General features: G+C 49.7%; 1 protein-coding gene across 1 annotated transcript in view; it reads right to left on the reverse strand.

The window, feature by feature from the left end:
- NGFR (nerve growth factor receptor) overlaps positions 1-14472 on the reverse strand; it is a 93118-nt gene that overhangs the window by 58884 nt on the left and 19762 nt on the right. Inside the window, exon 2 of the mRNA XM_015409225.1 lies at positions 10242-10383. Within this exon, the coding sequence (XP_015264711.1) occupies positions 10242-10383 (142 nt within the window). The remainder of the gene's footprint in view (positions 1-10241; positions 10384-14472) is intronic.

The raw sequence follows: 14472 nt of genomic DNA on the forward strand, positions 1-14472 counted from the left end.
CGTGACTGTCTCGTTAATGAATCCGCTCCTGGGGACCCACGTTAGGGTGAGAGCGTTGATTGATTCTGGGTGTGGGAGGGATCTCATCAGCCCTAGAGTGTTATTGGCACTGGAAGCGGGGATAGTCCCCTTGAAGTCTCCCATCATTTTTACCCAAATGGATGGGGCACCCATGGAACCTTGTACACACGAGACTATGGCTTTGCGGTTGGGGGCTGGCGATCATTGGGAATCCAGATCCTTCATTGTTACCCCTAAATCGCAGTTTGACTTAGTACTGGGGAGTCCCTGGTTGTTTACCCATGACCCTTACATCTTGTGGGAAGAAGGGGTTGTCAAATTTGTGTCGGCTAAATGTGTAGATCACTGCTGGTTGGACTCGTGGGGGGACCAGCCGACCGCACAGTTCCCCTGCGGCGCTTTGCAGCCGGAAGAGTTAGCTTCTTTGCCTCGAGAGTATAGAGACTTGGCGAAAGTGTTTGGCGAAGATGAAGCTAACGAATTGCCCCCCCATCGCTCTACTGACTGTGCTATTGAACTTTTGCCTGACTGTAAATTACCTAAAGGTAAAATCTATGCGATGGGGCCGGCTGAGAAAGTTGAACTGCGGAACTTTATTGATAAAAACTTAGCCCGAGGTTTCATTCGCCCGGCTTCCTCCCCTTTCGCCGCGCCTGTACTTTTCCGAAAGAAGAAAGACGGGGGGCTTAGATTGTGCACTGATTATAGGGGTCTGAACGCTGTTTCTTTGTCCAATGCCTACCCCCTCCCGCTAATCAAGGACTTGGTAGCTGAGGCCACCAAGGGCAAAATCTTCTCGAAACTTGACCTCCGAGATGCATATTTCCGTGTGCGCATTCGGGAGGGGGATGAAAGTAAGACTGCATTTAATACCCCTTTGGGGCAGTTTGAGTACCTCGTTATGCCCTTCGGGCTTCAAGGGGCTCCGGGGGTCTTCATGAACCTAATCAATGAGGTCCTACATGAGTTCTTGTTCAAAGGAGTGGTCCTTTACCTTGATGACGTGTTGCTGTACTCTCAGGACCTCCCGTCGCATATTAAATTGGTGCGCCAGGTCCTTAAGCGACTTTATGAACACCACCTGTTTGCAAAGCTGTCAAAATGTGAATTCCACAAGACATGCATTGACTTTTTGGGTTATCGCATCTCTGGGGGGAAGGTGGAAATGGACCCTGCTAAAATACAGGCTGTACTTGACTGGGAACCCCCCAGGACCCGCAAACAATTGCAAATGTTCCTCGGATTCGCCAATTTTTATAGAAATTTCATCCAGAATTTCGCTCAAATTGCCCTTCCTCTGACTGATTTGCTAAAGACCAAGGGGAAGGGGTTTGATGCTACGAAACCAGGCGCCCCGCTTAAATGGTCCCCTGCTTGCGCAGAGGCTTTTGAGAAACTTAAACTGATGTTCACCTCTGAGCCAGTGCTGGCGCGCCCTGATGAAACTAAAAAATTCATTGTCCAAACTGATGCCTCGGATGTGGCAATGGGGGCCGCTATTTTGCAAGAAGGGGAAGATGGTCGTTTACACCCCCTCGCATTTGTGTCTAAAAAGTTTTCTGACGCTGAACGAAACTGGGGGATTTGGGAGAAGGAGGCATCAGCGATCCGGCTGGCTCTCTCCACTTGGAGGCAGTGGTTGGAGGGGGCGCAACTGCCATTTGAAGTCTGGACTGACCATAAAAATCTGGAAATGCTGAAATCCCCCCGTTCTCTCAACGCTAAACAACTTCGTTGGGCGGACTTCTTTGCTAAGTTTCGATTCACTCTTCGTCATTTCCCTGGGACGGCTAATTCCCTGGCTGACGCGCTCTCACGCCTCCCACAACATGACAGTCAGCGTGAAATCATCATGGACTCTGTTTTTTCCCCCTCCCACCTGGGGGGGGCTGTGGTCACCCGTGCGCAAGCGCGCTCGATTCCGCGCTCTGATGAAACTTCGCCTTCCCTTTTCCCTGTGGGGGGGGGGGGCTGGGTCCAGAAATATATGTCTGCTTTTACTGCTGATGATGATGCCTCCCTGAAAGCGTTGCCAGATTGTGTCCGTAGCCCTGAAGGTCTGATTTATTCTGGAGACAAACTGTATGTGCCTATTTCAATGAGGAGGGAGGTGATGGAGTCTGCTCACGGTTCGAAACTGGCAGGGCATTGGAGTTTTGTTAAATCTCTGCAACTCATCCGCAGACAGTTCTGGTGGCCACAGATGCGCAAAGACCTCTTGACTTTTGTTCGGTCCTGCCAAACCTGTGCCTTGACTAAACCCAGAGTGGGCAAGCCTCCTGGTCTTCTGCAGCCACTCCCTACCCCATCGAGACCGTGGGAAGTGGTGTCCATGGACTTTATTACTGACCTCCCTTCGAGCAAAGGGAACACTGTTATTTGGGTGGTTGTTGATTTATTTTCTAAGCAAGCTCATTTTGTGCCTTTTCCTTCCTTGCCTACAGCTCAGAGGTTGGCGAAATCGTTTATGTCTCACGTGGTGAAAATTCATCAATTACCTGCTAAATTAATTTCTGACAGGGGGACCCAATTTGTTTCTAAGTTTTGGAGGGAACTTCTTTCCATTTTAGGGGTGGAACAAGGGCTCAGCAGCGCGTATCATCCTGAGACTGACGGACAAACAGAACGAGTTAATCAGACCCTGGAGCAATATCTTCGTTGTTTTACTAATTATCAACAAAATGATTGGTGTGAATTGTTGCCTCTTGCTGAATATTGTTATAACAATACTGTCCATAGCTCCACGGGCATGTCTCCTTATAAAGCTGTTTCTGGTTACGACAGCCCCCCCTCCCTTTCCTGGAGGGGATGGGCCAACGTCCTGTGGGGGATGCTGATACATGGTGTATGTCCTTGCAAAATGCATGGCCTCTGCTATGCCAAACGCTTGACGCAGCCAAGGCTGCTTACAAGACCCAGGCAGACAAGGGTAGGGTGGTGGGGTTTGATCTGAAACCTGGGGATCTTGTGTATGTCTCGACCAAGAACATTAAGATGCTGCGACCTAGCAGGAAATTGGGGTGGAAGTTCATTGGTCCATTCAAAGTGCGTAAAGTCATAAATAATGTGGCGGTTGATGTTGTTTTGCCTAAGAATTTACGTGCTCTGCATTCTGTTTTTCACATGAGCCTGTTGAAGAAGGATCCTGGCCCGTCTCCCTGGAGACCAGCAGTTACTCCTCCTCCACCTGTCATTTTGGAAGGGGATGAACATTTTGAGATCGCTGATATCCTTGATTGTAAATTGAAACGTGGTAAACTCTGGTACCTTATCGAATGGGTTGATTTCGGTCCCCAGCACCGCGAATGGGTGGAAGAAGGGGATATTCGGGCCCCTTACCTGATCCGTAGTTTCCACAAGAGGTTCCCGGACAAACCGGGAGGTCTCCCGCCCAGCCCGGGAGATCTCCCGCCCGACCCGGGAGGTGTGTTTTAAGTGTATTTTAAGGGGGGCAGTATGTCAGCAAGCTGCCATTCTGTTTTCTGTGACCTCTGTGTACATATCCTTACCCTGTTGCACCCGGCTTGTTTCTACTATCCTGCTTCTGTGCTGGAATGCCTAAGATAACTACTGGTGGATGTGTGGGGGAGAAGATGTTGTAATGCTTGCCTATTGCTATCTCATGAGAACTGCACCTGTGTTTTGTCTGATGTTCTGCCTGGTTCCCATGGACTGGGCGCGCAACCGTTTCATTAGCCCGCCAGCGGGAATATTATTCATTGGATATGTATCTGTTTGAATTTCCTTTATTATGCTCGCCCTAACTGTGTATCCCCAGTTCTAACAAAGAACGTGTTTGAGTATGTCTTCAACGCTTTGAAATAAATTTTGCTTTTCTTGAAAACGTGGATTTATTCTCGATGCTTGGGGATCCAACACTAAGCTAAGGTGTGTTTTGTTTTGATTTTTTTTGGTAGTTCTTAAGTTCCTTCCCCAGGAAAGTCCTGTGTTCACTCCATTCCTTGCCCAGTTTGGGGTTGGAATGGGGGGGGGGGGTTACTTTGCTCCATCCATTAAGTCATTACTTAATGACTGCTTTTGTTCTGTTTCTATTTCCTGAACTTGCTGTTTAAAAGTTTTAGGTTGGCCTCCCTTGCAAGACTGGTATATGACTTCAAGGCAAGACAAAGCCTTCAGGATGCACATGCTTCTTTCTTAGAATGTTTCAAAAACTTACTTTCACACTGAGCCTGGAAAGGCCTGCAAGACTTGCCAAGGAATGTTCAAACTATCACACAATTGCACTCATATCACACACTAGCAAGGTCATGCTCAAGATCCTACAAACCAGGCTTCAGCAGTACGTGGATAGAGAACTGCCAGAAGTACAAGCTGGGTTTTGAAGAGGTAGAGGAACTACAGATCAAATTGCCAACATTCGCTGGATTATGGAGAAAGCAAGAGAGAACCAGAAAACATCTACTTCTGCTTCATTGACTATGCTAAAGCCTTTGACTGTGTGGATCATAACAAACTATGGCAGGTCCTTAAAGAGATGGGAGTACCAGACCACCTCACATGTCTCTTGAGAAGTGACAATTAGAACCGGATATGGAACAACTGATTGGTTCAGCATAGGAAAAGGAGTACGACAAGGATGTATATTGTCACCTTGCTTATTTAATATATATGCAGAGTACATCATGCGAAATGCTGGCCTGGATGAATCACAAGCGGGAATTAAGATTGCTGGGGAAAAGATCAACAACCTCAGATATGCAGATGATACCACTCTAATGGCTGAAAGTGAAAAGGATCTAAAGAGCCTCTTGCTCAGAGTAAAAGAGGAAAGCGCAAAAGTGGGCTTGAAGCTCAACATCAAAAAAACTAAGATCATGGCATCCGGCCCCATCACTCCTTGGCAAATAGAAGGGGAAGTCGTGGAAGTAGTGACAGACTTCACGTTCCTGGGATCCCAGATCACCGTAGACTGTGACAGCAGCCATGAAATTAAAAGACGCCTGCTCCTTGGGAGAACAGCAATGGCGAACCTAAACAGCATGATAAAAAGTAGAGACATCACCCTGCCAACAACAGTCCGCATGGTCAAAGCAATGGTATTTCCAGTAGTCATGTATGGCTGCGAGAGTTGGACTATAAGGAAGGCCGAGCGCCGAAGAATAGATTCTTTTGAACTATGGTGCTGGAGAAGACTCTTGAGAGTCCCTTGGACTGCAAGAAGATCAAATCAGTCAATCCTAAAAGAAATCAACCCTGACTGTTCCCTGGAAGGCCAGATAATGAAACTGAAGCTCAAATACTTTGGCCACCAAATGAGAAGGGAGCACTCACTGGAGAAGACCCTGATGCTGGGAAAGATTGAAGGTCAAAGAAGACGGGGACGGCAAAGGATGAGATGGTTAGACAGTGTCATTGATGCAACGAACATGAAATTGAGCAAACTTCAGAGGACGGCGGAAGACAGGAAGTCCTGGCGGGATCTGGTCCATGGGGTCGCGAAGAGTTGGACTCGACTGTGCGACTGAACAACAACAACAGACAGACTAACACGGCTACCCAACTTGTTCTGGGGAGAGGAAGGAAAGGTGATTGTACTCTGAGACCCCTGAGGGTAAAAAAAAGTGGGGTATAAAAACCACCTTTTTTTTTTTCTTCTCCCACACAGGGCTCAAAAGACCAGATAAAGATCCCATCTGTATATAACATGTAAACCACAGCCTCAGTTTGTCTCAGGGTCATCCAGGGGATGGGGGGGATTTAACCCTTCCATCTCCACTTGGCTTTACTGTCTGAAACCAGCTTCGCAGCTCAGCAATTAGCACTTTAAGGAAAAAACGATAAAACGTTTTTTGGTTTGGTTCATTTAGTATACTAATAGCAGAGCAGGGCAGCCTATTTCAAACAGCTAGACCAAGCGGAGACTGAAGGGTTAAGCCCCCTCACATTTCCCTGTTCAGCCCTGAGGCAAATTAAGGCTGCCCAAGCCTGCAATTTGTGTGTTATGGACCTACCAGATGTAAGATCTTCATCTCCTCTGTTTTGAGCCCTGAGGGATTGTAAAATAACAAGGGTTGGGCAAGGCTCAGAAACCTACTCATGGTGTGTGATTTGTGAGCCCAGCGGACCCCTTTCAAATCTCCTCTAAGTTGAGAACTCACTAGATAGCCTTCAGAAAACTACTTTCCCCTTTGTGTTGGCCCTCTGCCATACAGGGCCGCTGTAAGAGTACCCACAGCAATGCATGCTCTGTGTTTTGTTGACTTAAAACCCACTGTATAATGTTACAGATAGACGTGAATGCAATTGGCTTTCTTAAAAATATATGTGCTTGGATAGTACGGGCAGACAATGGCTCATATTTGGGACACTGGTATAGGGTTGCCAGCTCTGGGCTGGGAAGTACCTGGAGATTTTGGAGGTGGGCCTGGGGAGGGTGGGGTTTGAGGAGGGGAGGGACCTTGGGACAGTTTAATGCAATAGACTCCACCTTCCAGTGGAGTTTGGTGTAGTGGTTAGGAATGCAGACTCTCATCTGGGAGAGCCGGGTTTGATTCCCCACTTCTCCACATACAACTGCTGGTGTGATCTTCGGTCGGTTACAGGTTCTTTCAGAGCTGTTCTCTCAGGAGCAGTTCTCGAAAGAGCTCTCTCAGCCCCACCTACCTCACAGGCTGTCTGTTGTGGGAAGGGGAAGGGAAAGGAGATTGTAAGACGCTCTGAGACTCCTTTGGGGAGTGATGGGTGGGGTATCAATCCAATCTCTTCTTCTTCCAAAGCAGCCATTTTCTCCAGGGGAATTGACCTTGGTCGTCTGGAGATTAACTATAATAGGAGATCTCCAGGTGCCACTTGGAGGTTGGCAAGACAGCACGTTACCCAAACAAGGGCAAAGGAAAGCGGAGAGAAGTTAGTCCCTGTTTAATTAGGCACTCACTTCAGCACTAAGAAATCCAGATGTGGGGAAAGGATATACAGGAGGAGGTGTGGACTGTGCCCAGCAATGGAGGCAAATTCAGATGCTCATGGTGATGTTTCGGATGTGAGTGGAGAGAGCAGGTCCACACACTGGTGTTTTAGGAACTGATTCATCTGGAAGTTGGTCTCAGTAAGCAGCTGTGCTTGCTTCTCTCTATTGATTTCCCCCTCTCCGGTGTCGGCTTTCAGCTGAAACCGCCCCCCTGCCCCCCCCGCCAGCGGCTGCTGCCATGTTGGGCTTGTAAGCATTTTCTGCTAGCGTGCTGGTTGTCCAGAATAAATCAAAACTGCAGTGCCGGTGGGGTGCAAGATGCAACTGAGTGATTCATCCCTGATCAAGGATCCTGCAAGGTTCGGGGTTGGGGCACGGAGAAACTTTGTCGGAGCCCTAAAGCCAACCTTCTCCCCCACCGTATCCAAATCCTAGAGCACAGCGGCAGGAGCTTCCTGCGTTCTTCCTGCCCTGCCAAATGCCAATACAGCAACTCTTCCAAGGTCAGATTATCTGCCTGGTATTCGATACCCAGCTTCTCCGCTGCCATTCTCCGCGAGGTTAAGTAGCAGCCATTGATTTTGCATAGGAAGGTTATTTTTAGTTATTTTTAACCAATGCTGTGTCGAGCAGAATGAATCACGCAGGTCTTTCCTGCTCTTGTTGCCAGGTCACCGTGCTTTTGAGGGGTCTGGAATGGGACTGGCTGCCTTGGCCAGGCACCCCTGCTATCACAGTACGAGGTCAGCTGTCTGGTAGCAAACGCTGTTCATATTTAACATTTTAAAAATCATCCGGCACACCCAATAAACAAAGCAGCTCCATGCAATCCTTCCAGAGACGTAGCTGTGTTCCTCTCTTGCAGCAAAAAGAAATCAGGGTCTTGCGGCGCCTGGAGGGCTAGCATAGCTTTTGTGGGGAGGGAAGGGGGCATAGTGCAGCCCAATCTTGGCAGACCTCGGAAGCTAAGCAGGGTTGGCATTTCGAAGGGAGACCACCAAGGAAGACTCTGCAGAGGAAGGCAATGGCAAACTGCCTCTGCTTCTCACTTGTCTTGAAAGCCCTTGTTAGGGTCACCATGAGTCAGCTGTGAATTGATGGCACTGTGCACTGATGGCACACACAAGGTGGTGTGGTATAGCCCGAATTTGTCGGATCTCAGATGGTGCTTGGATGGGAGACCACCAAGGAAGGCTCTGCAGAGGCAGGCAATGGCAAACCACCTCACTTGCCTTGAAAGCCCCTTGCTGGGTTCTCCATAAATCATTTGAGACTGGACAGCACATACATACATAAACCTTTGTGCTCTGTGAAAGTTTGATGCTAGAATAAAAACGTCCTTGTTTTGAAGGTGCCCCAAGACCCCATTTATCACTATGGTCCAATTGATTGCCTCACCCACCTGGCTACCAACTTCACATTTGCCAGTCTGGGAATTATAAGGATAGTTTTGTGTTGTCAAGAACTGGTAGTGTTGAAGGTGGACGGGTCTCAGCGACTGAGGTGATAGAAGGGCGTAGCCGCATTAGAAGGGGCAGTCAGGGGTTGTGTTTCCCTCCACACTGTGAACCCCGATTGCAAAGTGCTGCTCCAGATGGGGGGAGAAGGGCCATGTTGAAGGGACGCAGAAAGACTACGGAGGGTCTCCAAAGCTTAAACCTCAGCATCCTCTGGAAAGAATCTCTTCAAACTGCTTCTGTGGGACAGACTTAGGCTAGGATCTCCCTTCCCCCCATCTTGCTCTCCTAAAACAGGGTCAGAGCTGCTCAAGAGTAGATACGGCATTAAAACAGCCCTAGAGCAAACTGACGGGCCTTGGTGGCTCCAGGGGTCATTTCGTAAAAAAAGATGTGCAGGAGCTCATTAGCATAACTCATTAGCACAACTTATTTGCATATGCCACACCCCATGACATCACCGGAAGTGTGTCAGAAGGCAACACCCACCGCTCAGGCTCCACTGGACTGTTTTGGATTGCTAGCTATTGGAGGGGAGGGGGGGAACGTGCAGATCTGTCCTCGCAGAGGAGGGAGAGCTTGTGCCTGAATAAAACTTGGCCTTAAAGGTGCCACTGGACTGTTTTGGACTGGGGGGCTGGGGGGGGGGCTCTGCAGCTTAGGCTGCTTCTTGCTCTGACTGAGGGCTGCTGGGAGCAGGGGGTGTGGCTTGTTGCATGTGCCCGCCCCCTGGGCTCTTTACTGCCGGAGCTCTGCTCCTGTGCGCTCCTGCAGGAAAAAACCCCTGGCGTGGCTCAGAGGTTAAGACGCTGAGCTGCAGGCTGGAAGGTCTGTAGGTTGGCAGTTCGAGACCCGAGTACCGCATGACGGAGTGAGCTCCCGTCTCTGGTCCCAGCTCCTGCCAACCTAGCAGTTTGAAAGCAAGAAATTGCAAGTAGAAAAATAGGTACCGCATAGGTGGGAAGGTAACAGCGTTCCATGCGCCTCCGTGTTTAGTCATGCCGGCCACATGACCACGGAAATGTCTTTGGACGGCGCTGGCTCTTCGGCTTGGAAACGGGAGATGAGCACCGCAACCCTAGAGTCGGATTCGACTAGCTTTTGAGCAAGGGAAACCTAGAGCAAACCGAGCTGAGTGGCTCATGTGGTATTTGTGGCAGTCAGATCCAAGCCATGGCGACAGTGCCAACAAGTGTAGGCTTACCCAAGCCTACAGCTGTTGGCCTGATGGTTGTGGGCCAGGTGTGAGTGCTGCCAGGACCCCAGGGGCTGCACAAGCCTAGGGTGCCCAGCTCTGAGTTGAAAAATACCTAGAGAAGTTGGGGTCATGGCCTGGGGGAAAGGTGGGGTTTGGGGGGTGGAGGGACCTCAGCAGGATACTGCAGCGTCCACCCTCCAAAGTAGCTATTTTCTCCAAGGGAACATCTTGGTCATCTGGAGATCATTTGCAATAGCAGGAGGTTTCTAGGTGTTACTGGAGGTTGGCAAGCCTGTGCCCAGTTCACTTCCATCCTGGCTACCCGCAGTCCTCCCAGACAGCAGCCCTCAAGATCGTTTCCCAAAGGGGGTGAAAGGAAGAGGGCCAAGCGAAGACTGGAATCCAGGCCTGCCCGGTCCAAGTCCAGCAGTGCTCTGTGCATTACTTGAGCTTGTCGGTTCTGTTAGCTAGGGAGGAAGCAGGCCGTACATTCGAGTAAAACAAAAACAAGGAAACACCCGTTCCCATTGCAAACGTGTCTTTTGCTGACAACTCCGCTTGCTTTTGCCAAGCAACGAGGTTCTGCACATTCTACAAAAGGGGCGGGGAGAAGAAATGAAGCCGGTGGGTTACTTACTGTCCAGGCATGGCTCACAGATGGTTTGGTTCACCCCACAGGGCTGGATGACGCCTTCCCCGAGATTACAGGTTCTGCAGCATTCCCCACTGGCGGTAAAGCGCCCAGTGAGGCACTCCTCCTTGGTGGCTCCCACGGGGTCCTGGGCCAGGAAATAAGCAGAATGAAAGGGGTTACTCGCCTTCTAAAGGCATGTGCTTGGTGCCGCTGGCCGGCAAGCAGGCAGCAGCGCTCTTTCACTTCCTTCAGACCCATCCTGTTTAAGGATGGTTTTGGTGCAAGTTCTCAGCCACCCTTCCCGACTAAGACGAAGCCTGGGTAAGTGGAACAAATGCACATTCTTATCTTGTTTATTGCCACCCCCCCCATCTCTTTATTTAATCACATCATTTATACCCCGTTTTTTTGTCCCAATGGGGACCGTCCTAAAGTGGCTTATATCCTTCTCCTCTTCTCCATTCTATCCTCACAACAACCCTATGAGGTAGGTTAGGCCACTGGTGTGTGACTGGCCCAAGGTTGTCCAACAATCTTCCGTGGCAGAGGTGGGATTCGAAGCTGGATCTTCCAGGTCACAGTTTGACAGTCTAACCACCAGGGCTATTTTTGGGCAGGAACGCACAGGAACGAAGTTCCGGCTGGCTCCCGAGTTGGCCACGCCCAGCAGGAACTCATTAGCATAATAGACCACACCCAACAGCAGAAACGCATTAGGATTGGCTACGGGTGTGTGGCCTAACATGCAAAGGAGTTCCTGCTACAAAAAAGCCCTGGGTTTGGACAACAAACAAGGGAAACAGAATAACAAGCAAAAGGTGGGTGTGGCTGGATAACTACACTTCTGGTAATATGGGGGTGCGGCCTAATGTGCTAATGAGCTGTGCTGTCAGGGGTGTGGCCCAATATGCTAATGAGTTCCTGCTGTTGGGTGTGGCCTATTATGCTAATGAGTTCCTGCTGGGCTTTTTCTACAAAAAGAGCCCTGCAGTAACCACTATACCACATGGGTTCTCTCTTGTTCCAAATTTCTCTTAATCCTTTTTTAATTTCAGTTTTATTTTGAATTATTTCTCTTTGTTTCTTCTCTCTGTGTCAAATTTTTGGCAGTAAGTTCCTTGGGATAGGGACCCCCCCACACCCGCCTTGTAGTCTGGAGGCTGCCATGAGCATTGGTGACACCATATAAATAAATAAATACAGAAATAAATATGCTCACAGTCCTGTTAGGTATCCTCCACAGTGACACATGGAATCAGGGCCCAGTTGAAGTGATTTTTTTTATAAACATCATGGATTGTACGTCAACCATTGCTAAGAGCCAGTATGGGATAGTGTTGAACAAGGACTTGAGAGATCCAGGTTCAAATCCCCACTCACTACGAAGCTCAGTGGGTGACCCCCCCTCTCAGCCTAGCCTATCTCACAGGAGGGTTGCCAATCTCCAGACAACAGAACTCCGTTCCACCGGGGGAAAATGGGTGCTTGGGAGGGTGTCCTCTATGGCATTGTACCCTGCGGAGGCCCCTCCCCACGCTCCATCCCCCAAATCTCCATGAATTTCCAGACCTGGAGCTGGGAACCCTACTTGCAGGGCTGTTGTGAAGATAAACTGGAGGAAGGGAGAGAACTGTGTACGCGGTCCTAGGCTCCCTGGAGGAAGAGTAGGATAAAAATGTGCGAAAGAGAGGATTGGAATGCCACCATTCTAGAGATGAGCTCACGGCGGTGAACAATAAAAGAGCAAAGCGCAATTAAGAATTCGGGGGGGGGGGAATAATGGAAAGAGTAAACAATTGAGCTACCCCACCAGTATAAGACTATCCTAAGCAGTTCGACAATTGCCATCTGATAAAAGCAATGTCAAGGCAGCACAAAATGATTCTAAGGGCAGCGTTGGGCAGGTTAAAGGCCGTAATTCAGAAAAATCACCAAAGTAATTTCTGGTCAAACAGAAATGTTTTTACCTTGTAGCTAAATGTCAGAAAAGCCTCAGGTAGGAGGCAGAGTTGCCAACTCTGGGTTGGGATACAACTGGAGATTTTTTTGGGGGGGTGGAGCCTGGGGAGAGAGGGGTCTGGGTAGGGGCAGGACCTCAGTGGGGTCTAATGCCAGTGAGTCCACCTTCCAAAACAGGGATTTTCTCCAGGGGAAATGCCAGGAGATCTCCAGGCTCCACCTGGAAGCTGGCAACCCTAGTGGGAGGGCAATCGATGCTTTCATAAAGCAACACCGAGGCGAGCTCTCTGAGCCCAAAGACCTTCCAATCTCAAATGCGAGCTAGAAGAATGAGTGGAGAGAGAAGAGGAGAAAGACAGAAGGGAAGGTAGATTCCGGTGGGGTAGCCGGGTTGGTCCGAAGCAACAGAACAACGTTTGAGTCCAGTGGCACCTGGAAGACCAGCAAAGTTTAATTCTGGGTATAAGCTTTTGTGTGCATGCATGCTTCTTCCCTAAGTAGTCAGTTCAGGCTTAGTTTCAGTGGGGGAGGATTAAGGGGTTAGGCCAGTGGTGGTGAACCTATGGCACGGGTGCCAGAGGTGGCACTCAGAGTAAGTAAATGAAAGCATTTGGGATTGCTTTCCTTACTTTGTTTGCATCATCTTAAGTTAATGTATGAGTTGTTTTTTCTAAAGTAAAACCTCAGTATTCAAGTTAAATGGCCGTGTTGGCACTTTGCGATAAATAAGTGGGTTTTGGGTCGCAGTTTGGGCACTCAGTCTCTAAAAGGTTCGCCATCACTGGGTTAGGCCAAGTGCTTTACAGAAAAAGTGAGCACTGAGGAGGGGTTAGAAAGAAGTGACAAAAGACTGGTTTTCTGGGAGGAAGGGAGGGAGGGAGCTCCAGGCAGAAGGGGCAGCAAGGGAGAAAGAGCACAGACGTTTAAGGAAGCAGAAATTTTCAACAAGAAAAATGAATGGATTTTTAAACCAATCAATACTAAATCATCTCACGCAGTACTTATCTCATGCAATCTCTCCGCCAGGCAGATCGTTACAACTCCTCTTTTAGACACGAGGAACCATCTGTCTGGCCCAAGGCTACTCAGAGAGTGCATGGCAGAGCATAGATCCGAATGCCCAACTATCTAACCTCTTATCCATCAAGCCAGGCTGGCCTTCCTGTCTCTTTCCCGTCAGCTAAGTACAAGGGGGGGGGGAGAGGTTGGAGGCGTGAAGGCAACCTCCCGATTGCCCCCTGCAACTGCTAAGGAAGCAAAAAAAAAAAAAAGGCACCGGGGCTCAGCTGTGTCTCTTTGCCCATGATGTGCCGTTAAACCCAAAGACGCATTTCTTAAATGAGCAATGCACATCCATGTCACTTCTGCAGGCTTCCGGGCTTTTCTCAGGGCTGTCTTGAGAAAGGAATGGACATGGAAGGGATGCGCTTCAAAGTGCTCTAATGTAGATCGATGTGAGTCGGAGGGGCGAGGCCAACAGGCCATTGCTGCCAAAAACAGTCGCCTGCAGGGGTCATTTCGTAGAAAAAGAGCTAGGGGGACTCATTAGCATAACTCATTAGCATATGCCACACCCCCTGACATCACCGGAAGTGTGTACACCCCACAGCTGGCGGCAACCTCCAGCGGGCACCAGCAGGGAGCTCCAGGCCCCGCCCTCCCGCACCTCACCCGGGGGGATGGCGTCCTCCCGCGTCCCCCCCCCAACTGACCCCTGGTCGCCTGTCATGACTGATCTCCCTCCCCACTATCATGGGAAACTGTGGACACTCACAGTGGCTAAGGTTGCCAGCTCCAGGTCGGGAAATACCTCGAGATTTGGGGGTGGAGCCTGGGGAGGGCAGGGTTTGGGGAGGGGAGGGGCTTCAACAGAGTATAGTGCCACAGAGTCCAATTTCCAAAGTGGCCGTTTTCTCCACGTGGACTGATCTCTGTCACCCGGGGATCAGTTGTAATCCCAGGAGATCTCCACCCGCCACCTGGAGGTTGGCAACCCTAACAGTGGCTGATTCCACACAAGGATCCCCCCCCCACAGGCAGTGGGAAGCCCCCTGAAGAAAGTGGGGGCATGGCACATCCCCCCCTCCCCAACCTTGAACCAGAGATAATAAAAATCTCATTGTTTCTATCTCAAATGGGAAACTCCACTCCACGTGTAGCTGCTATAGGGAGTGGGAGGGGCTAAGCTCTGCTTTCAAAATGGCTGCTTCTGGGAAGAAACCCCTTTTGAATTTCAGTGAGGGGGGTGGAAATTTTAGGGATGCCAGCCTCCAGG

The sequence above is a fragment of the Gekko japonicus genome, unplaced genomic scaffold, assembly GCF_001447785.1.
Source record: "Gekko japonicus isolate JY-2015 unplaced genomic scaffold, Gekko_japonicus_V1.1 scaffold240, whole genome shotgun sequence".
Taxonomy (NCBI): Eukaryota; Metazoa; Chordata; class Lepidosauria; order Squamata; family Gekkonidae; genus Gekko; species Gekko japonicus.